This window comes from Bombyx mandarina, chromosome 18 (genome assembly GCF_030267445.1).
Source record: "Bombyx mandarina strain Sakado chromosome 18, ASM3026744v2".
NCBI lineage: Eukaryota > Metazoa > Arthropoda > Insecta > Lepidoptera > Bombycidae > Bombyx > Bombyx mandarina.
The window spans coordinates 297,493-324,968 of record NC_143224.1 but is presented as its reverse complement, the minus strand read 5'-3'; the positions used below and the strand labels follow the sequence as shown (position 1 = coordinate 324,968).

The 27,476-nt window shown below is 42.0% G+C and overlaps 5 protein-coding genes across 12 annotated transcripts; 4 read left to right on the top strand and 1 right to left on the bottom strand.

The window, feature by feature from the left end:
- The first annotated feature begins 710 nt into the window (after nt 1–710).
- Nucleotides 711–1,625, top strand: CPG25 (cuticular protein glycine-rich 25). 2 transcript variants are annotated; one of them, XM_028183835.2, is made up of 3 exons: nt 711–898; nt 973–1,332; nt 1,417–1,625. In XM_028183835.2, exons 1-3 carry the CDS (start codon nt 887–889, stop codon nt 1,501–1,503), a joined length of 459 nt encoding a protein of 152 aa, XP_028039636.2. In that variant the 5' UTR covers nt 711–886; the 3' UTR covers nt 1,504–1,625. The 2 variants fall into 2 exon arrangements, with proteins under 2 accessions (XP_028039636.2, XP_089590969.1); XM_089734843.1 differs by having other exon boundaries at nt 1,405–1,625.
- Nucleotides 1,626–7,034: 5,409 nt separating this feature from the next.
- On the top strand, nt 7,035–8,411 carry LOC114250067 (uncharacterized). Its single transcript, XM_028183804.2, has 2 exons — nt 7,035–7,114; nt 7,356–8,411. Exons 1-2 carry the CDS (start codon nt 7,103–7,105, stop codon nt 8,109–8,111), a joined length of 768 nt encoding a protein of 255 aa, XP_028039605.2. The 5' UTR covers nt 7,035–7,102; the 3' UTR covers nt 8,112–8,411.
- A 4,223-nt stretch (nt 8,412–12,634) lies between these two features.
- Nucleotides 12,635–19,267, top strand: XRCC1 (DNA repair protein XRCC1). 7 transcript variants are annotated; one of them, XR_016324577.1, is made up of 12 exons: nt 12,635–13,144; nt 14,343–14,453; nt 14,766–14,852; nt 15,212–15,379; nt 15,816–16,011; nt 16,381–16,664; nt 17,075–17,174; nt 17,236–17,383; nt 17,460–17,632; nt 17,904–18,109; nt 18,637–18,758; nt 19,080–19,267. XR_016324577.1 is itself a non-coding variant. In XM_089734666.1 (12 exons), the coding sequence occupies exons 3-12, from the start codon at nt 14,794–14,796 to the stop codon at nt 19,215–19,217; spliced, it is 1,584 nt and encodes a 527-aa protein (XP_089590792.1). In that variant the 5' UTR covers nt 12,635–13,144; nt 14,343–14,453; nt 14,766–14,793; the 3' UTR covers nt 19,218–19,267. The 7 variants fall into 7 exon arrangements, 6 of the variants coding, with proteins under 6 accessions (XP_089590792.1, XP_089590790.1, XP_089590791.1 ...); XM_089734666.1 differs by having other exon boundaries at nt 15,226–15,379; nt 18,633–18,758; XM_089734664.1 differs by having other exon boundaries at nt 17,251–17,383; nt 18,633–18,758.
- Nucleotides 19,268–19,486: 219 nt separating this feature from the next.
- Nucleotides 19,487–23,483, top strand: eIF3f1 (eukaryotic translation initiation factor 3 subunit f1). The gene is made up of 5 exons (XM_028183794.2): nt 19,487–19,646; nt 19,915–20,061; nt 20,431–20,654; nt 21,882–22,160; nt 23,309–23,483. Exons 1-5 carry the CDS (start codon nt 19,538–19,540, stop codon nt 23,381–23,383), a joined length of 834 nt encoding a protein of 277 aa, XP_028039595.1. The 5' UTR covers nt 19,487–19,537; the 3' UTR covers nt 23,384–23,483.
- Nucleotides 23,484–24,140: 657 nt separating this feature from the next.
- LOC114250065 (bolA-like protein 3) lies at nt 24,141–26,365 on the bottom strand. Its single transcript, XM_028183803.2, has 3 exons — nt 26,100–26,365; nt 25,857–26,027; nt 24,141–24,751 (listed from the first exon to the last, which is right to left on the bottom strand). The coding sequence occupies exons 1-3, from the start codon at nt 26,145–26,147 to the stop codon at nt 24,617–24,619; spliced, it is 354 nt and encodes a 117-aa protein (XP_028039604.2). The 5' UTR covers nt 26,148–26,365; the 3' UTR covers nt 24,141–24,616.
- Between the last annotated feature and the right edge of the window lie 1,111 nt (nt 26,366–27,476).

The following is a 27,476-nucleotide window of genomic DNA, read 5'->3' as shown; positions in this document are numbered from 1 at the left end:
AATTCGGGGACACTATATTCTCTATTAGCAAGTTTCTACAGGAACAATGGATCGAGCGTGCATCTTCAATACGAAAGAAAGCCCATGTGAAAATACTTTATCCTCGCAGGGTAACTCTGAATAGTTCTAGCATCATTACAAGAGAAAGCGCTTCTGGCCATTTTCCAGAAATGAAATGAATATCATTTGGCCGCACTAAGGACCATACTGCTACGTAAGCAGTGCAGTAAGCTAGGATCGAGACGGTCGATGTCCTTCTGCAGGACTGTCACATAAGACGGGCTATTTACAACCCTGGACATTTTTTATATCATCCGCAAACAAATGATGTCGACATTGGTAAAAGCGGTCATGCTTGCATTGCCGGCGACTCAAAAAATGGCTCTATTAAGGGCCACGTGCGCCAATTCAACGAGATACCAAAAACCGTTCAACAACTACGTATTCATATACTTATTGTGCCTGTGTGTGTTTTTATTAAATTTTTACAATACATTTAATGGTCAGACACGCAAGAACTTGTTTTATTTCTGCAGTTGAGTGTAGCTCGTGACTGCTTCGTGGCAGAAATTGGCACGAGAGCAGGCAATATGAGACCAGAACCAGTACAAATAAAAGTAAGCTTGCTACTGTTGCCCCCTAAAAATATACTACTAACGTGGCATTGCATAAAATCATTATAAGATTATTCAAAAAACCGATGTCGCATCTCGATAGAAACATATAAATAATTAATAATGTTATACTTTACGCAACCAGGCGATCAAGAAGGCTTTGCAAAATTCCGTGGCCCCGGCCGGCGAGCCGCCTATAAAACCCCATCTGCGGACTCCGAGGAGCATCAGTACCTTCGAGTCATCTCACCAACTATCATTCAACATTCAAAATGAAAACCTTCGTAAGTATTCGAAAATTACTTAAACTTCCGCCGTGCTTTGATCTCATTTATTAATTGACGATTGGTCTTTCTAGTTGTGCGTAGTCCTCCTCGCCGCCGCCGTCCTGGCCGACCCTGCTCCCTCTGAGAGTGAAAACAAGAGGGAGAAACGTGGATACGGCGGACTAGGCACCGGACTCGGCCTCGGCTATGGACTCGGGTACCCTGGACTCTACGGCGCAGGACTCTACGGTCACGGACTTGGCTATGGCGGACTCGGTTATGGTGGACTCGGTTATGGCGGACTCGGTTACGGCGGACTCGGGTACGGCGGTCTCGGCTACGGGTACGGAGCCGGGTACGGCTACGGAGGTCTGATCCCCGGCGCCCCCCTCCTCCACGCTCCTGTGGTCGCAGCCCCCACCGTGGTCGTTAAGAAAGTTGAAGTACCAAAGGTCAGTTGACACTCGATTATTTTGATTGAATAATATTAAATATTTCGTGAATTATCTTGCTTACTATTGTAGGTGGTCGTGAAGAAGGTAGTAGCTGTCCCGCAACCCATCCCAGTGCCCCACCCCGTGCCGGTCGCTCACCCCCTGGCGTACGCCCCCGCCCTCTGGTGATCTCAGCGCGTGATGCTTTAACCAAATCTATAGAAATATTAATATATTCAAGTACATGACGTACACATTGTTTTTGTTTTGTTTTGTTTATTTAACTATTGAAATACACTGTTAAACTTTTACTTGATGGTTTTATTTTCAAACAATATTTATTTTAAGATTTACAAGTTGTTGAAGGCAGTTTGAAATAACAGACGGAGCAGTCTCAGATTGAAAATACTCGTTTAGTTTGTTTGATACTTAGGTATAAAACAGATTCAAGAGTTTAAATAAATAAAAACAGTACAATTTAGATACGAGTATGTAAAGATCATTGGTGTATACGAACACCAAAGGTGAAAAACGAAAATATCTCAAAATTCCCTGGAAATTGGTTTTGTACTGTAAATTTATAAGTATTTAATAAATACCAAACTAATTATTGAAATTACTATTTTATTCCCTGTAATCTTCAATTAAAATGATCATCTCCCTGTGAATTATTCGAAAAGGTTCAACTGGACGGTCTCAAGTATGTACTAAAGAAGAAAGATTTAACAAAATGAGATGCAAATATATTTCTGTTTTAACTAACTGAGAACCTCATTCTCATTCAAAGGTCCTTAGAAGTTTACAGTTTTTTTAATTGCTGATCATTACATACCCCCTTCCCCGTTTGTTTGTAACCAAGAACATTATGGCGTGTGAACTGTCAACTAAATTAAGAATTTAATCTGATTAGATAAACAATATTTTATAGAACACTCAAAGCCTTCATTCATATAATTAAATTTTTATGAAAATTTGGTAACAGACCTCTTGGAGGCGAACGACGTATTCAAAATTCGGAAAACAAGGTTAAATGTCTTCATAAATAATGTATTCATCTCCACTAATGCGTTTATAGGAAGGCTGTCGAAACCATCATGAAATTATATCATAAAATTTCTCAGATAATAAAATAAATTATAATTACATCATCATCATTCTCCTGCCCTTCTCCTAGTCACCTGGGATCGGCGCAACATGTTTTCTTCTTCCATACTCTATCATATACCATTTCTTCGTTCACTCCACTCTTACACATATCGTCTTTCACGCAATCAATCGCATATAAGTTATAATGACACATTCAAAATAAATGATGTATCCTGCTAGGAAAAAATATTGATATACATAATATGTATTTAGAAATTAGTGTATATCATACTATTGCATCATCATATTCTTCTTCTTCTTCTTCTTCTTCTTCTCTGTCGTTTCCTCATTACTGAGGGACGTGACCACCTTGGTCCAGTTTTTGCACAAGCTTCCTCCAATGCTGCCTGCATTCGGCCTGTTTAATGGCGCCCGGGACGCTGGTGTTTGTGGCCTCCTTGATAATGTCCGTCCACCTGGTTGGCAATCTTCCTCGACTTCTCTTTCCTTCCACGTGACCTAAATCTATTAATTTTTCCAAGTTCTCAGGATTTTGTCGGGCCACGTGTCCGAAGTACTTGAGGAGACGCTGCATACAGATTGTAGATGGACGGGTCTTGACGTTTAGCTCCTCGAGAATTGACACATTTGTTCGGCGCTCCGTCCATGATACGCCCAACATTTTGCGCCAACACCACATTTCAAATGCGTCAATTCTCGATCGGGTACGGCCCTTGAGGGTCCACGTCTCAGAAGCGTACAAGAATATGGAGAAGATAAGGGTTCTCATGAGCTTTATCTTAGTTTTTTGTTTATGCTGCGATTTCTCCTAATCTTCTCCAATCGCTTCACGGCTGATTTTGACATCTGGACCCTCCTGACCACCTCCCTGTCACAATCACCGTCACTGGATATTAATGACCCCAAGTACACAAATTCCTGCACCACGTCCAGGTCGGCCTCCGTAGAATTAGATATTCTCAAAAATCCAAATTAATTTGAAAAAAGTCGCAACAACCCAATAATCACGCAACTCCGATGCAAAAATAGAAATGCAAGATTAATAAAGTGACAGCGAAATGTTAAAGTTGCAACAATAAATTAAGGAGATGCATGGATTTAGTACAAGTTCGCAGGAAACCGCTCCGCCGACGAGCTGTCTTTCACAACCTCGCCGTGTTACTGTGACTCTTACTAATGTTTATTTATTAACGTCATAACACGTTTCCAAATGTATTTTATAAACAAATCTTAGCCCATATTATTCGATGAAATATGTAAAATAGCTTACCGTAATATAATGGACCAAGAATATACTTCAAACCAATATTGAATAACTATTGAATATTTTAAACTTAAAAAGTAATGTTTTGGAATTTGTAAAAAATTTAAAAAATAATAAAGTATGTTTTTGGTTAAGTGGGTCGCGTTTCCGATCCGGTAGTAGATTCTGCGAAACACGGCTCTTGCTAGGGCTCCTGTTAGCTTCTAAGGAAGGCCGGCCACGTCACGAGCCAAGCGGGTACCGCCCAATCGTCGTGCTGGACGAGGCTGCTAAGATCCTCGAGCGCATCGTCGCCTCGTCCAGCACGCCGTAAGCGTTGGGCCTGACCTGGCTCCTAATCAATACGGTTTCCGGAGGGGTCTCTCCACCATGGACGCAGTCTTGCGCGTCCGCCACCTCTCCGGGAGGGGCGTTTTGTTGGCTGTGTCGATGATTGATTTGATTTGATTTGATATAGCCAAAGCCTTCAACACGATCCCCTGGAGCACGACCGTGGAGTCGCTCCGGTTTCACCGCGTCCCCACTAGTCTCTGCACCCTGAGAGGAGGGGGTGGGGACAGAAAGCGGTGTCGTGTGGGGTCCCACAGGGGTCAGTACTGGGACCACTCCTGTGAGACATCGGTTTCGACTGGGTCCTGCGCGGTGCAAGCCTGCGTGGCGTCGACGTAGTCTGCTATGCTGACGACACGCTGAGGAGGACCCCGGTCTTCCTCTTCTCCCTCTTATTTTCTGGAGGCGCCGGAGTCCGACATAGCTCGGTCTGTTACCCCCTCGATCGGGTATCGGTAAATGGATTCCAAGCTTAAAAAAAAATCGTGTTAGCAACGTCGTGAATGTAATGTATTTGGAATGGGGACTCAAACATTTTTCCAAGCAAAACTTGCAAGTCACATCTTTGACTAAGTATATAAAGTTCTCTATAATAGACGGGTAACCGTTTGGCGTTTGTGGAGTCATCAACGTAAACGCAGTAACACACAGGGAAGAAGCAGTCTTTGCGCCGAAATAGCGGATACCTTTTTTTTATTTATTGCTTAGATGTGTGGACGAGCTCACAGCCCACCTGGTGTTAAGTGGATACTGGAGTCCATAGACATCTACAACATAAGTGCCGCCGCCCACCTTTAGATATGAGTTCTAAGGTTTCAGTATAGTTACAACGGATGCCCCACCCTTCAAGCCGAAACGCATTACTCCTTCACGGCTGAAATAGGCAGGGTGGTGGTACCTACCCGTGCGGACTCAAAAGAGGTCCTACCACTAGTACAACCAGCTGGTAACTTCTACAAGCGGAAGAGGATTAAATTGTTTAATAATATTCCCTCAAGGGTGATGCCGGATAGTCGTCTGTCTAATGAAACTTCGAGCTCCCGTCTCCAGGTGGCTATTGTCGTGTCGGCTCCGGACCTGCTGAATAATTAGTGGTGCGTCTAGTGCGTCTGCAGTCACAGGACGTGGAGAGAACTCTTTAAATAGGTTTGTCATCTAGGGCCGAGTTAATGGTTGTCGATCTCCTAGATAATTTCCCATGGGCTGGACTGACCAAATAAAGCCCCGGACATACTCGTACGCGTAAAAGGGACATAACCGGTGTAGGATAGTACGAAACGGAACTAATTGTCATATTGTAACTATACTTGAGACCTTAGAACTTATATCTCAAGGTGGGTGGCGCATTTACGTTGTAGATGTCTATGGACTCCGATAACCACCGATAACATCAGGCGGACTGTGAGCTCGTCCATCCATCTAAGCAATAAAAAAAAAATCATAATCCATGATTACTTTCCTCAAGAGTACCCGCCTGTGAATAGGAAGCACGTCCGTCGTCCACCCATCTACGACGAAAAAACGGATGTGCACTCAACGTGCTCAACATTTGATTGATAACAAACATAACACTCGGAACTGCACGCTACTTATATTAATATATTCTATTGTACGTAATATGTTATTGTAGAAACTTCGATTCAGTTCATTAACGCTAACACCTAATAATGCATCACTGCTAACGTCACTTTTCAACTACATACTTCTCCCGGTTCTGTTCCGAGCGGGGCTCGATCCCCCGGGTTCAGTGTGTGGGAGTCGCCGAGTGGCTCCGTTAATTAGAGACCGCCACACCCGGCGCACTCTTTCGAGCGGTGCTCAGTATCGAAGTCATTTGGAAGGAAAACCAACTTGACTTTTAAAATGTTGGAAGTTGTCAAGAGAGCGAAAGTAAGAAAGCAAGGCACAGGTTCGGAAATGCATGGAGTACTACTCTCATCCCTGGACCAGGACCCTCTAGTACATCTATTGCAGAAACAGGTTAATACAGAAGAGGGTCGTACGGATTACTCTATTCTAAGGCGCACATGGAACCTCCGACCCTCGGTTCGTTCTGTGTAAGTCACACAGTCTACTCAAGGGAAATTGAGGGATTCTCCCATTTGGTGCTCTAAGGTATTTTTTGTGATAAGCCCCATCAACTCATTACCATATCACCATAGCGCCACGGGAGTAGCCGTAGCGTCCCCTTCAAACAACGTGTTAGGAGAGCACTCAGCATCAGCCATAGATGATCTAAATGAGCGATGTCGATCACTCACTGAGCGCTATGCATCGTCTTCTGCCTTCGTTAGACATTTTTATTTTTATACGGAAATACGAGTATTCATTTTAAATGGGTTCAGATATCCATCCACAACTAAATGGTTCAAAACGTTTCCGCTGGTAATGAGAGAACATTATTTTATAAAACCGGACAATTTACGATTTGATTTGTTGTTTTTACGTCATTCCGCCTTCCAGCACGAGCATGAGGAAGGAAACTAACTACAGCGCTGTCAACTTCATGCATTTAAATGTAAACATTGGTATCTGGAACTATAAAGAGAAGCTACAACAAAATTTCTAGAAGCGATATAGCCATTGTACCGTAACTGAAGACTTAGAATATCTCAAAGTGAGCGGAGGCATTGATGCTGCTATGGGCTGCTGAAACCGCCTAAGAACAGGCGGGTCATCTTAGATAAACACTTAAAGAATGAACAAAATAGAATCTATTACAAATAATTTAAACTACAAATCTAGGTTACACCATTTTTAACTGACTTCAAATACAGATTCAAATAAGAGAGTTCTAAATTGGGTACAAAATATGAGAGTATCATCTAACAAACATTTCAAAAGATTGATGCAAACATAGATATTTCATTAAGTTTTACCAACCGATCTAAGTTTATTTGTGTTTTTCTATTACTATAGATTATACACAGACACGAGAGCACAGTAAAACAATACACTGTCACACTTACTATTTCCTCCATGCAGCTATGCACTAAGCTCTGTACTGTAACTGAAATGTGGATACGCGATACACACTCGTTGCTGGCACAGTTGCCTTCAGGTCGATCAGCCGGCCGGACCACAGACATGGACAACATTGTAAGTTACTATTAAATACTTAGAAAAATTAACTGTAATTATGAAGGCGATCTTATAAATAGTCATTACTAAATTCAAATTTGGGAAGATAAACTAGGATATCTGTTTAAAAAAACAATGCAAGTAAATATGCATTAATTAGATGGACTTCGAAGTACCCGGTGGGTTTCAGTAAATGTACAAAGGCTTGGTTAAATTCAAGAAGATAAATGATTTGTAAATGGCACACTTATCCTTACAGATCCCGTGGTTACTGCTCGCTTGCGGCTGGGCGCGCTGCGAGCCGCTTCAAGATTTGATCCAGAAACGCAGTAATTATGGTGTTTACGCCAAGGACTTCTCCCAAGAATACGAGCCATATGTCTTCGCCGCCATTCCACTGCACCCGCCGATGCCGGTCCTTCACGTGTTGTCTCCGTCGCCTCTCTCAGCACCCAACAGAGACCTGCATCACTCCGCGTCCAAACATCATTCGGCTTACTCCAAGCCGAGCTACCATACTCATTACAGTACACCTTCGTTCTCCTCGTCTCAATACAACAGACCATCTCAGGGAAATTCATTCTATGGGAACACGTTCTCTTCGTCTGACTTCTCGTCCCTTACGTCACCAGACTTCTCCAAGTCCTACCTTCCTACACACACAAGACCATCTTTCGTGGAATACCCACGAACATCTTACTCTTATAGAGAGTACCCACGTTCGCGTCCTTACGAATATCCCACTTACGCTGAATCTACGCTCTCTGCTGAGACGGACCTTGGACGTTTATATTCATCATCCGTTCCATACTCGTACCTAAAATCTCATCACAATTCATATGATTCAAGCCAAGAGTCGTCTCCAACGATATTGTACGCTCAGCCTACAGCGCTCGGAGGATATTCTTACCACAAAAAACCTACCAAGAAACGAAAGATACTGTCAAAGAAAAAAATTCCTACGGAATCACCCGTCATCATACGCGTGCACAAACACAGGATAACGAGAAGCTAATATTATTTAAATTACTTAATTTATAAATAGTGATGAGATTTATTTAGTTTCGTAACAGTCTGATACAAATGTAAATAAATTTACATTTATTGACCTTAGCTAGTTTAAGGCGTTTTAAATGTGTGCATATTTTAAAAATTAATTTATAACTTTTGATTGTAACGTACCTAGACAAAAAAAAAACTAGGTTACGACTTATGCTCGGCTTATTCAATTGTTATGTCAATGTAGTAAGTCTACAACTTTAGCACATAGCTCGTAAATATCTATTTATGAAATAAAATAAATGGAATAATAATATCATTATCCTCTTGATATAGAAAAACTAAAAAGTTCCACTCCATATGTAACGCAACTATGTTATAAATTTTACTTTCATCGCCAATGCCGATTAAAAACAATCGGAAGTGGAAGAGTGAAGAGGAGTCGCGTGAGTCCGACGCAGTCACGGACGAGAGCCCGCGCCTCGCGTGCTTGAAATCATATTGTTCACTTTTATCATTTACAATATTATTAATGTCGTTCTGACAAAAGTCATTTATTCAATATATAATAATAATAATTTAATACACAATAATTTAATAATAATATTTTTATTTATTTATTAAAATTAGTTTATTCACGCGCCTAAATTTTATTTCGTTTTTTTATTAAATAGACAAGATCTGATATTAAGTGGTTAGGGGAACCTGTAGATATAACAACGTGCATGCCACATCAGGTCAAAGTCTAATAATTTTCACAGCTTTTATTTGACTTAAACGTAAGTTTCCCATTACAAAAACCTGAATTTTAATAAAATATCAAAGAATAAAGTAGGAAGGAAATGCAAAATAAGATGCGAATTAAAATTTATTGTGTACTTAATAGGTTTCCTACTTCATTGGTACTTAACGACCTACGAGTAACCATAGACTACACGCATAATATAATAAACGAGTATCTATCAAACAAAAGTTTCTCCTTGTTTTTTCTTTAAAAATTGCATTTGGCTTTCGTTAATATTTTTTTTAAGAGATTTTATGACCTGGTAACTGAGACCTTTAAGTCATGTCTTATTTTAATGTATATTCTTAATTTTATGAAAAATGATGTTATGGAGTGAAATGAAATGAAAATGATTAATTTGAGACATTAATCAACTGGGATGAAATTAAATGAGATGATATGAGATGAAATCTAATCTCAGTAAAATGGTGGTCATTTACTAAGATTTTTTCAGTGGACTTTTTGGAGGATCCCGAGAAGTTACGTCCAGCGCCTTTGTTTCATTTTCCCACATTTGTGCACTTTCACAGATATTAAACGGTTAATAAACCACCATTATTACACATTTAAACCCGAAGAAACACTAAATAGACAAAATAAAACAAATCACACAACTTCACTCCACGCGTTCCCGCCAAAAAGTCCTTTTCGTTAATATACCGTTATTTATACCATAGATTATACACTATGAAATGAAAGTTCGAAAAAGGAAAAGGGTTTTGTCGGCGATTCCCCATTCCACATTTAATGTGGATTTCAGCAATGTAAGGGGTCTACATAGCAACCTCGACGCCGTACACCACCATCTTGAGACGGCGCAGCCTGCTCTCCTTTTTCTGACGGAGACGCAGATATCTGCTCCGGATGATACTTCGTACCTTGAATACCCCGGCTACGTATTGGAGCACAACTTCCTGCGTAAAGCCGGGGTGTGTGTATTCGTCCGGGCTGATGTCTGTTGTCGCCGTCTACGAAGCCTCGAACAACGGGACCTGTCCCTCTTGTGGCTGCGCGTAGATCACGGGGGCTGTACCCGAGTCTACGCGTGCCTGTACAGGTCCCACAGCAGTGATGCAGGTTCAGCTCTGACAGAGCATGTGCAAGAGGGGACTAACCGCGTGCTTGAGCAGTACCCATCTGCGGAGGTGGTGGTTCTTGGAGACTTTAACGCTCACCACCAAGAGTGGTTGGGGTCCAGAACCACTGACCTCCCGGGTCGGGCTGCCTACGATTTCACCTTGGCCTACGGCCTCTCCCAGCTGGTGACACAGCCCACCCGTGTCCCAGATATTGAGGGGCACGAGCCTTCTCTGTTGGACCTTCTGGTGACCACCGATCCAGCCGGATACAGTGTGGTGGTCGACGCTCCACTTGGATCGTCTGATCACTGCCTTATCCGTGCTGCCACACCACTCTCTCGTCCTAGTCGTCGAACGACGACCAGGTATCGAAGAGTTTGGCAGTATTTGTCAGCAGATTGGGATGGATTGCGTGAGTTTTACGCATCCTACCCATGGGGGCGGTTCTGCTTTTCCTCTGCTGATCCTGACTTCTGTGCGGACCGTCTTAAAGACGTGGTGCTCCAGGGGATGGAATTGTTTATCCCCTCCTCTGAAGTGCCCGTTGGGGGTCGCAGCAGACCCTGGTATAACAATGCCAGCAGGGATGCTGCACACCTCAAACGGTCCGCATACGTTGCATGGGATGATGCTAGGAGACGTCGGGATCCTAACATCTCAGAGGAAAGGCGGAAATATAACGCCGTTTCCAGGTCCTACAAGAAGGTTATTGCCAGGGCGAAATCGGAGCACGTTGCTAGAATTGGCGAGCGACTGAAGAGCTATCCCATTGGGAGCCGTGCTTTTTGGTCGCTCGCCAAAGCTGCAGAAGGTAACTTTTGCAGGTCTAGTCTCCCACCACTACGCAAGTCCGATGACAGTCTGGCCCATAGTGCGAAAGAGAAGGCTGACCTTCTGGTCAAACTCTTCGCCTCGAACTCGACTGTGGACGACGGGGGTGCCACACTACCGAACATCCTCCGGTGTGATAGTTCCCTGCCGGAGATCTGCTTTACACAGTGTGCAGTCAGGCGGGAACTCCGACTCCTGGACGTCCATAAGTCGAGCGGGCCAGACGGCATCCCTGCAGTGGTTCTGAAAACGTGCGCCCCTGAGCTGACGCCTGCGCTAACGCGTTTGTATCGCCTCTCTTATTGCACTAACAGGGTTCCGTCTTCATGGAAGACTGCCCACGTCCACCCTATCCCCAAGAAGGGTGACCGGTTGGACCCATCGAGCTATAGGCATATCGCGATAACTTTCTTGCTTTCCAAGGTGATGGAGCGAATAATTAATATACAACTCCTGAAGTATCTGGAGGATCGCCAGCTGATCAGTGACCGACAGTACGGTTCCCGTCACGGTCGCTCAGCTGGCGATCTTCTTGTATACCTTACTCACAGGTGGGCTGAAGCCTTGGAGAGCAAGGGCGAGGCTCTTGCTGTGAGCCTTGATATCGCGAAGGCCTTCGACAGGGTCTGGCATAGGGCACTTCTGTCGAAGCTACCATCTTACGGAATCCCCGAGGGTCTCTGCAAGTGGATCGCTAGCTTTTTGGATGGGCGGAGCATCACGGTCGTTGTAAACGGTGACTGTTCTGATACCATGACCATTAACGCTGGCGTTCCACAAGGTTCGGTGCTCTCCCCCACGCTTTTCATCCTGTATATCAATGACATGCTGTCTATTGATGGCATGCATTGCTATGCGGATGACAGCACGGGGGATGCGCGATATATCGGCCATCAGAGTCTCTCTCGTAGCGTGGTGCAAGAGAGACAATCAAAACTTGTGTCTGAAGTGGAGAACTCTCTGGGGCGAGTCTCCAAATGGGGTGAATTGAACTTGGTTCAATTCAACCCGTTAAAGACACAAGTTTGCGCGTTCACTGCGAAGAAGGACCCTTTTGTCATGGCGCCGCAATTCCAAGGAGTATCCCTGCAACCTTCCGAGAGTATTGGGATACTTGGGGTTGACATTTCGAGCGATGTCCAGTTTCGGAGTCATTTGGAAGGCAAAGCCAAGTTGGCGTCCAAAATGCTGGGAGTCCTCAACAGAGCGAAGCGGTACTTCACGCCTGGACAAAGGCTTTTGCTTTATAAAGCACAAGTCCGGCCTCGCGTGGAGTACTGCTCCCATCTCTGGGCCGGGGCTCCCAAATACCAGCTTCTTCCATTTGACTCCATACAGAGGAGGGCCGCCGTTCGGATTGTCGATAATCCCGGTCTCACGGATCGTTTGGAACCTCTGGGTCTGCGGAGGGACTTCGGTTCCCTCTGTATTTTGTACCGTATGTTCCATGGGGAGTGCTCTGAGGAATTGTTCGAGATGATACCGGCATCTCGTTTTTACCATCGCACCGCCCGCCACCGGAGTAGAGTTCATCCATACTACCTGGAGCCACTGCGGTCATCCACAGTGCGTTTCCAGAGGTCTTTTTTGCCACGTACCATCCGGCTATGGAATGAGCTCCCCTCCACGGTGTTTCCCGAGCGCTATGACATGTCCTTCTTCAAACGAGGCTTGTGGAGAGTATTAAGCGGTAGGCAGCGGCTTGGCTCTGCCCCTAGCATTGCTGAAGTCCATGGGCGACGATAACCACTCACCATCAGGTGGGCCGTATGCTCGTCTGCCTACAAGGGCAATAAAAAAAAAAAAAAAAAATTCATTGAAGCACAGATAATAAATTACTATTAAGCCTATTCATTAATATTATTACACGTTTAAACACAGAACAGCCACGCTTAAACGCGTTTAAACTAAATCTATCTTTTCAATAAAGTAAAAAGCATACCTTCTGTCCTCATTAAACCTATCAATCGAAGCAATAACATCATTATCATCACTTTTCATGTAACAAACATGGCTTGGGGCTTTTCGTTTAAATGATTTGGCTGTATGAGGTAAATCCACGATACCGGTCCGACGGATGAAGAAAAAAAAATCAATGTTTTCTAAACAATATTAATATTTTAATTTCGATTTTCGACCGAATTTAACGAACCAGCAATAAATTATTAAAATTTTTACATTTTTTTTAAATAACTCATCATAAGTGACCGTTTATTGTTAATGTGCGTTAAGGGTAAAACAATTATCTTTATCAAGTACTATAGGGCCAAATTATTACATATTCCTAAATAAAGGTGTATCGCTATGCCGCGCGTGAAAATTGATTACGTCGTTAGCTTCAGCAGCGAGGATCCTGTAAGTTTTGATAGTAATCATAATCTAACCTATTAATTGACAAAAACCAATGAGTGATATTGAAACTGTAGTTGAAAGTTTAAATTTTGCTTGAAACATACAGCATACTTTTTTTAATGCCTACCTATCGTAAGTGATTGTTCCCGGATGATAAATTACTAAGCCCTACCCACCGCCCACCGCGAAGCACGGGATTGTAACGATATCATGATGACAGTAAGCCAGGTCATCGGATATTTTTAAATAATGTATACCTTTGTCATATTCAAAATGCACCAAACTAGTCTCACTTTATAAACCAGGCGTCTCTCTAGCTATTTCAATTGAACTATATGAGGAATGTTGATAAACTCATTTGGATCCAAATTAATGTTATGTGGCTGTTTTTAAATTGGATCTAGAGAAGAAACCGCAACGGCTCGATACATCAACCTTCTGCCCGGACTAATCGTATAGTAAAAATCAAACCAGCAAAATTATAATTTGCGTAATTACTGGTAGGTACCACCACCCTGCTTATTTTTGCAGTTAAGCAGTAATGTGTTTCAGTTTGAACGGTGGGGCAGTGGTTGTACTATAAAAACTGAGACCTTAGAACTCATCTCTCAAGGTAGGTAGCAACATTTACATTGCACAAGTCTATGGGTTCCAATAACCACTTAAAACCAAGTGGGCTGCGAGCTCGTCCCCCCATCTAAGCAATAATTAAATAAAAAACTAATACAGTAACAGTATAAAAAAAAATACTACACAATGGCATCTAAGTCATTTTCAAGGCAAAAGTCAATTTCATATATTTGATCAGAGCAAAGTATGAATGGGAATCAAGAGTTGAAAATAAAGTTATCATAAATGTAATGGAAAGTTATTTTGTACTTAATGAGCATGCAGTAGAACCCTAATTAATAAAAATATAGTACAGTTTTATTAATTTAAATTCAAAAATTTCTAAGCCATATAATTTTTTTTTCTAAGTCCACGTAATATCAATAATATTAGACTACATCTTACCCTGGTAACCTGCTGCTTTAGTGTTTACTTACAACTATACCACAATTCAATTCTTTTATTTGGGGTCTGGAGATACTTATTTTCATCTCAAATGTGTTCTGCCATCCATAACACAGGAGAAAAAAAGGGTTTGAGTAATGTTCTTTGTAACATGTATAGCATAATAGTATCTTTGCTTCTCTACCAGGATCACCCAGCTAACAATCTGTTGGCATTGGAAGTGAACAAGAAGAAATGGCTGTGCTGCAAGGGAGAGTCTTCCTGCTCAGTCGTACTTCAGCTGGCCAAGGCAGTCCAGGCAAGCTCTTCACAAACATGATCTATTAAAATCTTTAATTTTTTCATATTTGTAATTTTGATATACAAAACTACGATACAAAAAGGGCATGCTGAAATGTAAATCTGGTCTATAGTTCTATACCTTGTTCTAAATCACTCTTTTCTATAGTTTTTGTAAATTTTGATTATTGTACTCGGAAATGGGTTTGTTTGTGGATATAATAATGATATATCAATAGACAATAGTCAAGATAGCTTTCTTATATCGTGTATGACTTCAACTTTCCTCAAGTAAACCTGGCAAAAAAACCAATAACATCTTAAAAATCAGATATCATCAGTCTATCTTGGTGTGCATCATGCTGCTACTGTGGAGGTGCTCGTTGGAAGATCTGAAAAACCTGATGAACCCTTTGAGGTATGTTTACTCAACTGTTAGGGAACTTTGCATTAGAGGTCTTGTAATTGATGAATATCTAGGATGCTTAGGAGGAAACAGTTCCAAATATGGAGGTTTCTAAAATAATAGTGTACTTTGGAATCACTAAAAAGGTTACATTAAAAAATGTAGCTTTACTCTGGTTATCATCGTATCTGAAGATGTCAACAAATGTCTTCACCATGAATAACAGGGTCTATAATTTTATATAAGAATAAAAATAGGATTGAAAAACTCAAGGGATCATGTAGGGCATATCCCGGCGCCCGGCTGCTTCTGCTGCCCGTCGCTTTCAAACGTAGATATTGACAGTGGAGTGACCGGAGAGACATGCTCAGGTACTGGTCCCCAGCAGCGTGATGTTGTCGCCCAGCGAGTCCCGGCGCGCCGAGGGCGTGCAGCGCGTGCGGGCGTGGCGCGGCGACCAGCTGGCGGCCGCGGCCCGGGGGCGCCGCTGGGACCGCCTGCGGGTCGTGTGCGCGCAGCCCTACAACAGGCACTGCCAGGTACCACGCGCCCCGATTGCCCTAATAACTATCTATCTAACTAATATTTTATAAGTAATATATAATAAGTATTAAACACTACTAAAACCCGCGGTCATGAGGATCGCTAATAGTAAAACATAATTAAATTTTTTAAACATCATTAAAATAAAGTAGGGTAGGACGCCCTCCTGCTAGATAAAGTGACGACCTGCGCAAGGCAGCTGGCAGTAACTGGATGCGTAGAACCGAATATCGGGTTCAGTGGCGAGCTTTGGGGGAGGCCTATGTCCAGCAGTGGACTGCCGCAGGCTGATGAGGATGAATTAAAATTGTTACATTAGGATATAAAAGTAGTTTTGCTGTGTCTTCGATTCGCGAGACTTGGCAGAGATGCTATTGATGATATTCATTTTTATAAAACTGTTCATGGCTTCAAACTAATATAACCTTTCAGTACGGCCTCTCGTTCCTGCACATCGACGAGCCCGGGGACGGACCCCCGCCCGCGCCGCCGCACCCCCTCGCCCTGGACACCTTCTCGTCGGACGAGGAAGAGTTCAAACCTGGGGAATTATTCGCTAAATACTACACCCAGAAGGATAGTCCGCTGAAACTGGGGGACGATAAAACTAGCAGCCCGGCGAGTACCGGTAAGTAGGTTTTAAACTGAGCGGTGTTGTCAATAAGGTCGATAATTCAACAGCTGCCAATTCTGAACCACAATTTTCATGTTCTTGGATATAATGTTTATAAATGAATACCTAATATTAGTCAGGGCGTGAAGAAGGGAAATGAAGTTCAAACACGCTGCCGTAGAACGGCTTGTCGCCCCGGGCTGCCCCGGCCGGCGCCGGCACCCGGGGGTCGCGGCACGTCGGGGTTTCCCCCGGGGTTGCTCTATATATTTTTTTATTTACAATATAAATTTTATTTAACTTAATATTATTTCCGTTTAAACTTTAGACGAGTGCTTAGCTGCGGGTACGTCTCGCAGCTTTCATACAGAATACAATTTTCAGAATCCCAAATACGCAAGGCGACGTCCCGCGCGCTCCGCAACGTTCCCGGGGACTCCCCCGGCGCCTCCCCCGCCGTCCCCCCCGCCGCCTCCCCCGGCCTCAGCGCGGCGGCCACACTCCGACAGAGCAAACAGAAGAGGCCGGCCGGGCGGCGCCGCTCCGACAGCGAGGGGGACGCTCGGATGCACGATGAAGAGGACACCAGACACCATGCGAAAATAGACCAAACCGTTAATAGACATAAGGGTGACAAGATGACCGATGAAAATAGCGCGGGGCACCCGGTGAGCCCGCTAGATTTGTCCACCAGATGCAGGAGCGGCGGAAGCGGCGCGGAACGCCTGTCGCGTTGTTGCCGGAAATATATATTTGGTTGAAGGACAGGCCGACCCGCGGTGAACAACCCGTTGACTTCACAACGCGAATGTTGCCTGAGACGTGAGGTCGAAATGTCAATTGTATTGTATAATAGCCTTCTCGTTTACAAACTGGAATACGGATATCGGTAAGACGACGGTATCCAGTGTCCATAAGTCGCCTTTCGACGACCCGGCTCACGGCTTACGGTGACGAACAGACAAATAAGGCTTATCCTATTATACTGTATGACAATAATTTGTTACTGGTGTTGTATACGCGAAGTTATAGGCTAGTCATCTGGAGTAATACTGATGTCCATATTGTGTTGTCACAGAAAGAAGTCCAGAAAAATATAGACAATATATCATCGAGAGCAAAGCGGGTGAAGCGAGACGACAGCGCCGGGACCGCGCCCGCCCCCCGGGGACAGCTCGGTGAGTCGCCCGGGCCGCTACACCCGCACCTGACCGCCGGTGTCATTAGTATATGTTACAGTCGCGTCTGTCGCAGCGGACGTGCTGCGCGGCGTGCGCTTCGTGCTGAGCGGCTACCAGAACCCGCTCCGCCAAGAGTTGCGCCGCGAGGGGGTCGCGCTGGGGGCGCGCTGGGAGCCCGTCTGGGGGCCCGCCTGCACGCATCTCATGTACGTGCCCTCCGACCTCCCGACATGTTGTAATGTCCGTTGTGCCACGTGGAGTACAGCGCCGTGTCGCCGGCAGATGCGCGTTCCCCAACACGCCGAAGCTGCAGGAGGTGCGGCGCGTGGCGGGCGGCGCCGTGCCCGCCGTGCGCGCGGACTGGCTGCGAGCGTGCCGCCGCGCGCGCCGCCGCGTGCCCTGGCGCCCCTACGCCACCGAGCCGCACCAGCGCACCGCACCACCACACGCTACAGGTTCACGCACCACGCCGACAGCTCGATTGCTCGTTCATTAATAAGAACAGACGGACGCCGCTACCAATATTTTTAAACCACAATACAAAATTAATTATTATTATTATTTTTTATTTCCTTTGTAGGCAGACGGGCATACGGCCCACCTGATGGTGAGTGGTTACCGTCGCCCATGGACTTCAGCAATGCCAGGGGCAGAGCCAAGCCGCTGCTTACAAATTAGGCAAAAATGTAATTAAAACGTAATTTTGACCAATTACTTGTCGTCCAGAAACTGACGAGTCAGCGGACACCGACGAGGACGTGCGGGACCGCGGCCGGGCGCCGGGCCCCCCCGCCGGCGCGACAGGGTCGAGGGGGGACAGCGGCGAGCCCGACGTGCAGTTCGTGTGCGACGAACGAGTCAAGGCGTCGCTCGCGGTCGAGTCGGACTCGGACGAGACCGACGCCGGGGCCGACAGCGGCGCCGAGCACGCGGCACGTACACTCACTCTGGCTTAATACTATTACTAACGGATTTACTGGTGGTAGGACCTCTTGTGAGTCCACGCGGGTGGGTACCACCACCCTGCCTATTTCTACCGTGAAGCAGTAATGCGTTTCGGTTTTAAGGGTGGGGCAGCCATTGTAACTATACTTGAGACCTTAGACTTGTATCTCAAGGTGGGTGGTGCATTTACGGTATAGATGTCTATGGGCTCCAGTAACCACGTAACACCAGGTGGGATGTGAACTCGTCCACCCATCTAAGCAGTAAAAAAAAACCAGAAACATACATTTTAATAATAAAAAATTAGCTTACCCGTAATACAAATATTGCTGCCATATGTAAAAAATAGTTAGTGCAGTAATATAAATGCAATTTCTTTTTTATTGTGCACACGATGCACACGAGATATCATTACATTTCGTCTGAAGTCACTCACGCCCACCGTTCTACATTAAACTTAAATTAATTTTTAAATTTACTTTTTTTTTAAATATTAAGTATTGTTTCCAGATAGACGACAGCAAGTCGCTGCCGGCGTTCTTTGAGGGAGTAACGTTCGCGGTGGAGGCCGGGGACACACAACTGCGGGCGCGCTGCTGGCGTTACCTGCGGGCCTACGGGGGGCGCGTGCTGCAGGTCGCTCGTGCTGCAGGCACAACAATATGATATGCCCTTCTTCAAACGAGGCTTGTAGAGAGTACTTAACGATAGGCAGCGGCTTGGGTCTGCTCCTAGCATTGCTGAAGTCCATGGACGACGGGAACCACTCACCATCAGGTGGGCCGTATACTCGTCTGCCTACAAGGGCAATAAATTTATATTCTTATATTTATATTTATATTTATATAAATTTATATTAATTCAAAGTAGTTCAAAAATTTCATGATTGTCACATTTCCTCTATGATTTGATAAATATACATATTTTCCTAATTTTAAACAAATGTACATTTTTCAGAAGTCTCAGCTGGATGAGGACAGTCGCGTAGATTACGTGGTGTGCGACGACGGCGCCGCGCCGCGAACCAAGGGCCGCGCCGTGACTGCAGCCTGGCTGTGGAAATGTCATCAACAACGAAAACTGTGTCCAATATAACGACAGCTCAACTTGTGAATTCCTTTCATTAAATAACTGTCAGCTAACAACGCCTTTTCTTTCACAAATCTCAGTAAATGACCACCATTTTACTAAGATCCCATATCATCTTATTTCATTCTAGTTGATTAATGTCTCAAATTAATCATCTTCATTTTATTTCATTTCACTCCATATTATCATTTTTCATAAAAATAAGACATGACTTAAAAGTCTTAATTACCAGTTCATAAAATCCCTAAAAAAATTAAAATTAGCATACCTACAATATTCTCTTGTACTCTGTGTTTCTGGGTTTGTAGTTTTTGGTCGAATTAAAAATGGCTCTCAATATTAGTGTGAAGGTCCATCCTGTTGTTTTATTTCAAATTGTGGACGCATACGAACGTCGAAATGCAGATTCTCACAGAGTTATCGGCACCTTATTGGGTTCGTATTGATTTATAAGTCATGCAATAACTATAAATTCAAAGGACGTTAGTTGTCAACGTCATGTCGTGTACCAAATTTTATGAGTTGTTATTTATAAGAAAAATCCCTAAATGCTAAATATGGACGTCAATTATCATTACACGTTTCACTTTGGCTTTTCCACATCAACGTTATAGTTAATTTGATAAATTTACTTGGTCACATAAGCCAGGTGCAATACAAATGTGTAAAGGCGTTGTAAGGTTATGTTGTGCTGTTGCTGCAGGCACGAGCGACAAAGGAGTGGTGGAAGTAACCAACTGCTTCTGCGTGCCACACAAAGAACATGCCGATCAAGTCGAAGCGGAACTTAATTACGCGATGGATGTTTACGAGCTGAACAGAAGAGTCAATTCCTCTGAAAGTATTGTTGGTGAGCTATACCTGCATTATACTCAAATTCACATATGTAACAATACTCACAGACGCATACACAATTTACACTAATTGCCTCATCATCATCATCATTCTCCTGCCCTTCTCCAAGTCACCTGGAGTCGGCGCAACATGTTTTCTCTGACCATACTCCTCTATTATAATACCATTTCTTCGCTCACTCCACTCTTACACATATCGTCCTTCATGCAATCCATCCATTTCTTCTTAGGTCTACCTCTTCCTCTATAGCCTTCCACATTTATAGTTAACACTCTTGACAATTGCCAATTAATAAAATTGGATCTTTTACTTCCCTTAGCATACCTTATACATTTAAATTCAAACTCATTTGTATTATTTTTAGGTTGGTGGGCGACTGGCAATGAAGTAACCAACCACTCCTCTGTTATACACGAGTATTACTCCCGTGAATGCCGTGAGCCTGTCCATGTTACTCTGGACACTTCACTGGCTGGAGGTCGAATGGGTTTACGTGCATATGTTTGTGTACCATTAGGAGTGCCAAATGGAAAGCAAGGTTGCATGTTCACTCCTGTAGATGTCACTCTCACATGCTATGAACCTGAGGTAATTATTGAAGATTTTGTACTGTATTCATTATCAATATTTGCTTTATTAAGCAAAAATATGGTGAAAACTGCTGAAAGACCATTAAACTCTGACTGTTACAGGCTTAAATTTGTGTTCAAAAGGGCTATTCAAAATCATGAGCTGTTTTAGACTCAAATTTGTTAATATTTCAATATCCATGAACTCCAAAACTGCATTGTGTGGAATCACATATTGTTATGTTGTTAAATAAAAAAAGGGTGCGTGTACTTATGTGCGCGCGTAAGAAGTTACACTTAATTTTTTTTTTTTTTAATAATCATAAATTAATAATAAATATTTAATGTTAACAATTTAATAATGTTTAGTATGAATTATAGTCAAACCTGGATAAGCGAGAGTTAAAGGGAGCACAATCTCATTCTCGCTTATAGAGGTTTCTCACTAACCCGAGTTTCTCCCTAATGAACCCTCTGAATGTCATTTCGCGATTTTCCAGATCCAAACGCATTCACTATTTTAAGTTTATCACTTAATGACAGTACTTTAATTTTCCGTTTTGACATGATGCAGAACAGATTTTTCCCTCGCAATTGATTACGATAAACTGAGTAAGTCCAACAAACAGGACGGTACACCGGGACACGTGTCCATTCGAAAAGAATGCGATAAAGTAACAACGTTATTTAGTTCCACGAAATAGAATAGGTTCTATATTGACGAGAAAACAATACAAAAACAATGTTAAAAAGTTCCATGAAATTTAAGAATGGGTCATAAAATAGCAGATGTTAAATTTGTAATTTGTTTTGTCATTTGTTCCTCCTAAATAATATTATTATAAATAAATAAAGCTCGACTGTCGCTTATAGAGGTATAGATAAGTAGCAGTCTCACTTACGGAAGTCCATGAGGGAAAAAACGACTCGCTTACAGAGGTTTCTGTCTCTCGCTAATAGAGGTCTAAGGAGCTAAAAATGACGGGTCCTGGCTATTACTCTCACTTATAGAGTTTTCTCACTTACCCAAGTTTGACTGTATATTAAAATCCCTTATTAATTTGGTAATCCCTTATTAGCAGGAAAGGCCTGAGCATATTAAAACGCATTACTGCTTCACGGCAGAAATAGGCGGAGTGGTGGTACCTACCCGTGCGGACTCAAAAGAGGTCCTACCACCAGTACAAACCTATCTAGAGTTTTAATGTTTTGCGGCATAGAGTAAACGTTTGCTTTGATTAATCAGATTGTAGGTCTACAAGTGTGCCAGAAGACTGTGTCTGGTGGAGGTCGCGGGTCGAGCGGCGTGGCCGCGGGCTCGGACCTGGCGCAGGTGATGTCGGCGGCGAGCTCGCTGGAGTCGCTGCTGGAGCAGGCGCTGCAGTACGCGGACGGAGCGGCCGCCGGAGCACCGGCCGACGCGGAGGCGGGCCGCGCCCTCTTGCAGCTCGCACATTCCGCACCCGATCTTGCCAAGGACACCTTCTCAGATGCCTTCGCCTCCAGCGTCAAAGATCTGCTTATGGTAAGTTCACACTCAACCACTCTACCATGCTGTGGGCTTAACTAGAACATAATATATGAGTAAGTATAAAGGATGGGATGGTTTCTGGACATCTTTCATGAACACTGATATCCAGGCGAGACTATGAGACAATTTGTTAGCTGATCTATTTGTGTTGCTAATGGCAAGTACTTACACAGGGACTATACGAGTGCCTATGATTATTCATCCAAAACTTGTGCTGAAATATAGTTTTGTCAATTCTGCTGTCGCTCATCAACAGTACTAATGTCAGCCAGTTCTTGAACATTACCTTTATATAGTGCTGGGTTTGATTTACCATTTGCTTTTAAGCATAAGATATCATTAAACTCACAATGATGCATACAGACTGCATCATAACAGTGAACTTTCAAATAGTATCAAGATATAAAATGTCACCATAGATTTCTTACCAACAAAAACTACGTTTTCAGTAACTCTTAGCATAACGCTGTGTATATTTAGAATCGAAATATATTTGAATGCGTGGTTGGCCAATAATGAATCACCTTAAAGCTGGATGTTGTGCACTTTCCTGGGCATAGCATATGCAAATATTTCCCATTCATCATTATTATTGCCTTCCATAGTGACAATAATTATTAAGAGTCCCTTTTCCAAAGAATTACATTTATTACACTTGAAGTGTACAGCGATAACAACAGAGATCTCCGGTCCGTTCGACTGCTCGGACCGGATAGTCTTGCGAGGCTATATCAGCGTAACCATAACTAGTAGGTGAGCTCACGGGGCTCAAACCTGACGACGTTGCTAACGCGAACCCTACCAAGAGCCGTGCTTCGCAGAATCTACCACCGGATCGGAAACGTGACCCACTGAGAAGATCCGACGAGAAACTCAGTGAGCCGGAGAACGATGACCGGTGCCTAAGGTACCTCAAAGCACCGTTAGTGGATTGGCAGGAATGCTGTGCGACAATATTCAGTCGTCGTATCTATAATAGAAAGTAGGAATAGATTAGTCATGAATTCTCTTGAATACCGTCGCAGTTGACATATTATGTAACATTTAGGCAACAGTTAACTTTATATTGAAATGGAACCACAAATGACTTGACAATGATTACTCTGATGACGAATCACTAACACAATTTTCGTTTGTTACAGGTGGTGACGTTAGCACAGTTGATCAAGACCCAACTCCAACTTAATGAGAAGCTAACTTTATTGACCTCCCAGTGAATACTACAATATATAAGGGAAGACCTAACGTCTAGCTTCGATTCTGTACCAGGCTGTAAACATCTCATAAATAAATATAACCAATAGGTTGTAAATCTACTGTGTGCTGTTTTATTTATACAGACTTAATAAATAATATGATCAGTCGATCAAGATTCTTTAGGGTGTATTCATTAGAGCTACTGGTATTTGTGAGGGGGGATTAGAGTATTGCTGCTGCTATGAAAAAGAGGGAATATCTAAAAAAAATACCAAACCAAAAAGTAGATAATAGATAAGAGTTCAGTTTAGATTTAATTATGCCTGTCTGCACATACTCAAGTCATCCTCAGGAATAACATCGTGTTATAGAAATCAAACCTTCAAAAATTATAATTTGCGTAATTACTGGTGGTAGGACCTCTTGGGAGTCCGCACGGGTAGGTACCACCACCCCGCCTATTTCCGCCGTGAAGAGTATTGGCGTTTCGGCTCGATAACCGTTGTATCTATACTGAGACCTTAGAACTTATATCTCGAGGTGGGTGGCGCATTTACGTTGTAGATGTCTGGGCTCCAGTAACCACTTAACACCAGGTGGACTGTGAGCTCGTCCATCTAAGCAAAAAAACAAAAAGGCCCAGAGCGAGCGGCGGCTCCTGGGGCCTCTCCCGTTAACGAGCGTCGTTTATGTCGAAATTACAAATTTTACACGGTTGAAACCGCTAAGTGCGCCTGGGATATATAGGGAACAAAAACAAGATATAAAAAAAAAAAATTTTGTTCAAATAGAATATATCTACAATTTCAAATTTTAACAAATACAACAAATCATATCATACGATACTCAACAAAAATTCTTATTGCTATCACTACAACATATCAACAATTTATGATGTCAACAATTATGTACATAAAAGGTCAATAAAAATACAAAAGAGGAGAGGGAATTAGCTTGGGTGATGCTGTTCCAAGACACTTAGAGCTTGTGAATGATTATATTTGTGATGTTTCTCTACAAGTCCCATGTGTTTTTATTCATTTCATCTGAAATCATAACCTCAGTACATATTTACTTATGATGGAAGAGAAATTGGAAAAATTCTGCTGCTAATGGTTGACTTTTACTTTTGAAAGCGAATCTTCAGTATAAGTATACTTGTCTAATGGCATTAATTGTATTTTTAGATATTTTTCTTTCAGAAATTCGTTATTTAGAAAATTTTAAAGCTATTTCCCCCTTCAACAATATACTCATTGCGTGGCGGCCGGCGTCGTGTGAATACGGATGCCATGCATTTCTGCTATTTCATTCTTCAGAGAATCTGTTACTAATCTGTGTTGTTTCACTCTGTTCAACCCTACGAATTCTTTAGCTTCCACACTTATCTGTGAAATAATAATCATATTTTGTAGTGAATTAAAATATAGAGGGGAAAATAAAAATAAGACTCCATTTCTTGTTTCACAGATCGTAGTTAGGTACTTTTTATTGCATAAACGAGTGAATGAGGTGGCAGTCTGATGTCAAGTGATCAACAGAGCCCATAGATATTTTAAAAGCGGTCATCGCCTGCACAATGAGACATCCGGTGCATTCATATCGAGCTATGCGACTGTTCGGGTGTTCTAATCCCGCAGGCAGGTATATACTAATTTTTCTGATGAATTAAGTACTTCACAACCTTTGTAGCGAAAACTGAGATTTAGATCTCAAGTTAGGTGGTGGCATTTACGTTGTTCAAGTATATGAGCTCCGGTGACCACTTGATACCTGCTGCTGGCTGCATGAGGCCGTCCACACATCTCAGCAAAAAATAATAAATTAATGATAAAATAATGAAAAGTTTAAAAAATAACAGAGGGCTTTTATTAAATTCATATATTTAATTTTCTGATTGCCATTGACATTCCATTTGATATTTAACACTTTATTTACCGGCTGAGACGCCACTAAGTAAAGACTAGCTTAGGTGTGCGTGCATTTTCTTATAATCCAACAAGGATATGGAGACATTAGTATAGCTTATCCTACTGGACAAAAATAGTCAATAGCTAAAACGAATAGTCAAATTATATATGGTCACTGCTGACCTGGTTATAGTCACTTTGTTAAAGTGTTAATAATTGATTTAACTTTACTACTTTATTTTAGTAATACAATAGATTACTTTAGTAATATAAATCAGATGGAGGTGTTTTTAAAAAGTACAGGTTTTTCAAATGTAATGTCATTATCATTATTTTATTATAACAGTATTTATGACCAAACTGTATATTATTATGTAATTCCTTAGAAATATACTCAGTGGCAAAGTACAGCACACCTGAATGTTGCGTAATGAACAATTTTGTTTTCTCTTCTGGTCTGGGTGTTTATATTTATTTTTAAAGGTATATAAGTATGTATCTCACTGGTACCCATAACACAGGGAATCCTAATTTGGGGCTGGATGACCAGTTATTTATTTATTTATTTACTAGTATGGCATACCTCAAACATAGCGCCACAACCCCCAGATATATCTTGCACACTGATGTACGTGATTCCCGGCATAGCCTTTTTCAATGCATCTGTCAGTTGTTGTTCTTTGGAAACACAATTCTTCTCGTAGACGCTGCCCGCAGCTCCTGTACTAGCCCCGTTTCCAGCGACCGCACGCACCTAATTAAGCAGACTAATGTAGTCAATAACATTTTAAAACACGAAATGTATATTCATTATAAATGCACCTACTAAGTGATTTTTAACAGGTTCAAAAACTTTAACAAAATTGCGAAACATTTTGTATTTAAAACTTAGGATTTTCAGCAAACTTGTTTAGCATACGTAGTTAGGAGTAAAACTTATTTTTTATTAAATCTTTACGTAATATTGATACACCATAATTATTTAATTTGAATGTGTACCTCACTAGATACTTTTACTTTTTTCTTTATTTTGATAACCTAACCTAAAATAATTTTAATGGTAGGTACCGTACAATGGGGTAAATAGGGACAAAATCGACCTTCAGATTGAATTTTAAAAGAGTTCCAATTAAATAGTCACTGCTCAACCAAAGAAATAAGTTGAGTCATGAACGTACCTAGGTGATAAAAACCGTTACATTATTTTAATTATTCAATTTAAAGAAATAATCGGTAAAATAATGGCCGTCCCAATTTACCCAGCGTTCGGGGTAAATTGACACGGTTAAGGGTTAAATTGGGATATTTGTAAGGATTGTCAACTCGTAGTACTGCGATATATAGGTAGGTGCCATATAATTATTTATATGGACCGAAATGATGAATACAATCCATAATTTAAGCACAATACAAAACATAGTGTAAATTAAGCTGGTTTCTATTCCGAAGCGATGTGACGTGAATGAATACAATACAATGATCAAAAAAAGTATGTGCATGTTACATTTTAGAAAATTATTATTTAATTTCCTTAAAAATCACAACTCTGAAACAAAATCATAAAATAGAATAAAAAATAGAAAACAAAAGGACTGGAAATGCAATAATACAATTTTATTTAATCAACATTTTCAAAATAATCTTTGAGCAAGAGTAAGATATCAGGTGAATAAGATAAAAAAACAGCTTTATCTGATTACTGCCAATAATAACAAAAATAAAAGAAATTCTTTCTAAGCTAAATAACTAAACTCAATTAATTCACTCACTCATAATTGGATATCTCGGATTTTTAATTAATGTTACATTTAAAATCTGAGGCCTGTTTTTATTTGTGTGTGCGTTGTGAATGTTAACAAAATCATGATTCGACGCGTGAATAGATTCGGAAATAACAAAAGTTTTGATTCGTTTGAGTTCTTTTAACTTTTAATTTTTTTTATTGCTACAAAGAACATACGACCGGGCAGATATTACAAGGTAAATGTCGCGAAAAAAAAGTAATTATATATATACTTTTCTTTTACCTATAATACTTACATAAACTAACTGATAAACACATTAACCTTCTTTACATCACGCAATTAAGTGATAGTATAGGCTAAAAAATCTATTATAAGATATCAGTGACAACCCTAACAAGCCATCCCTATTTTGTCTTTTGGCGTTCCAATTTTGTGTTTTCTCGTCCCAAATTTTTCCA

Coding starts and splice junctions, on each gene's coding strand:
- XRCC1 (XM_089734662.1), top strand. CDS start 13,094: ATGCCGCGCGTGAAAATTGATTACGTCGTTAGCTTCAGCAGCGAGGAT. Junction 14,853..15,211: donor AACCTGATGAACCCTTTGAG/GTATGTTTACTC, acceptor AGACATGCTCAG/GTACTGGTCCCCAGCAGCGT. Junction 18,759..19,079: donor ACGGGGGGCGCGTGCTGCAG/GTCGCTCGTGCT, acceptor TACATTTTTCAG/AAGTCTCAGCTGGATGAGGA.
- LOC114250065 (XM_028183803.2), bottom strand. CDS start 26,147: ATGTTTCGCAATTTTGTTAAAGTTTTTGAACCTGTTAAAAATCACTTA. Junction 26,028..26,099: donor AACCTGTTAAAAATCACTTA/GTAGGTGCATTT, acceptor CTGCTTAATTAG/GTGCGTGCGGTCGCTGGAAA. Junction 24,752..25,856: donor GTTGTGGCGCTATGTTTGAG/GTATGCCATACT, acceptor ATTATTTCACAG/ATAAGTGTGGAAGCTAAAGA.
- CPG25 (XM_089734843.1), top strand. Junction 1,333..1,404: donor AGAAAGTTGAAGTACCAAAG/GTCAGTTGACAC, acceptor TTACTATTGTAG/GTGGTCGTGAAGAAGGTAGT.
- eIF3f1 (XM_028183794.2), top strand. CDS start 19,538: ATGGCTCTCAATATTAGTGTGAAGGTCCATCCTGTTGTTTTATTTCAA. Junction 19,647..19,914: donor AGTTATCGGCACCTTATTGG/GTTCGTATTGAT, acceptor CTGTTGCTGCAG/GCACGAGCGACAAAGGAGTG. Junction 20,062..20,430: donor TTCCTCTGAAAGTATTGTTG/GTGAGCTATACC, acceptor TATTATTTTTAG/GTTGGTGGGCGACTGGCAAT.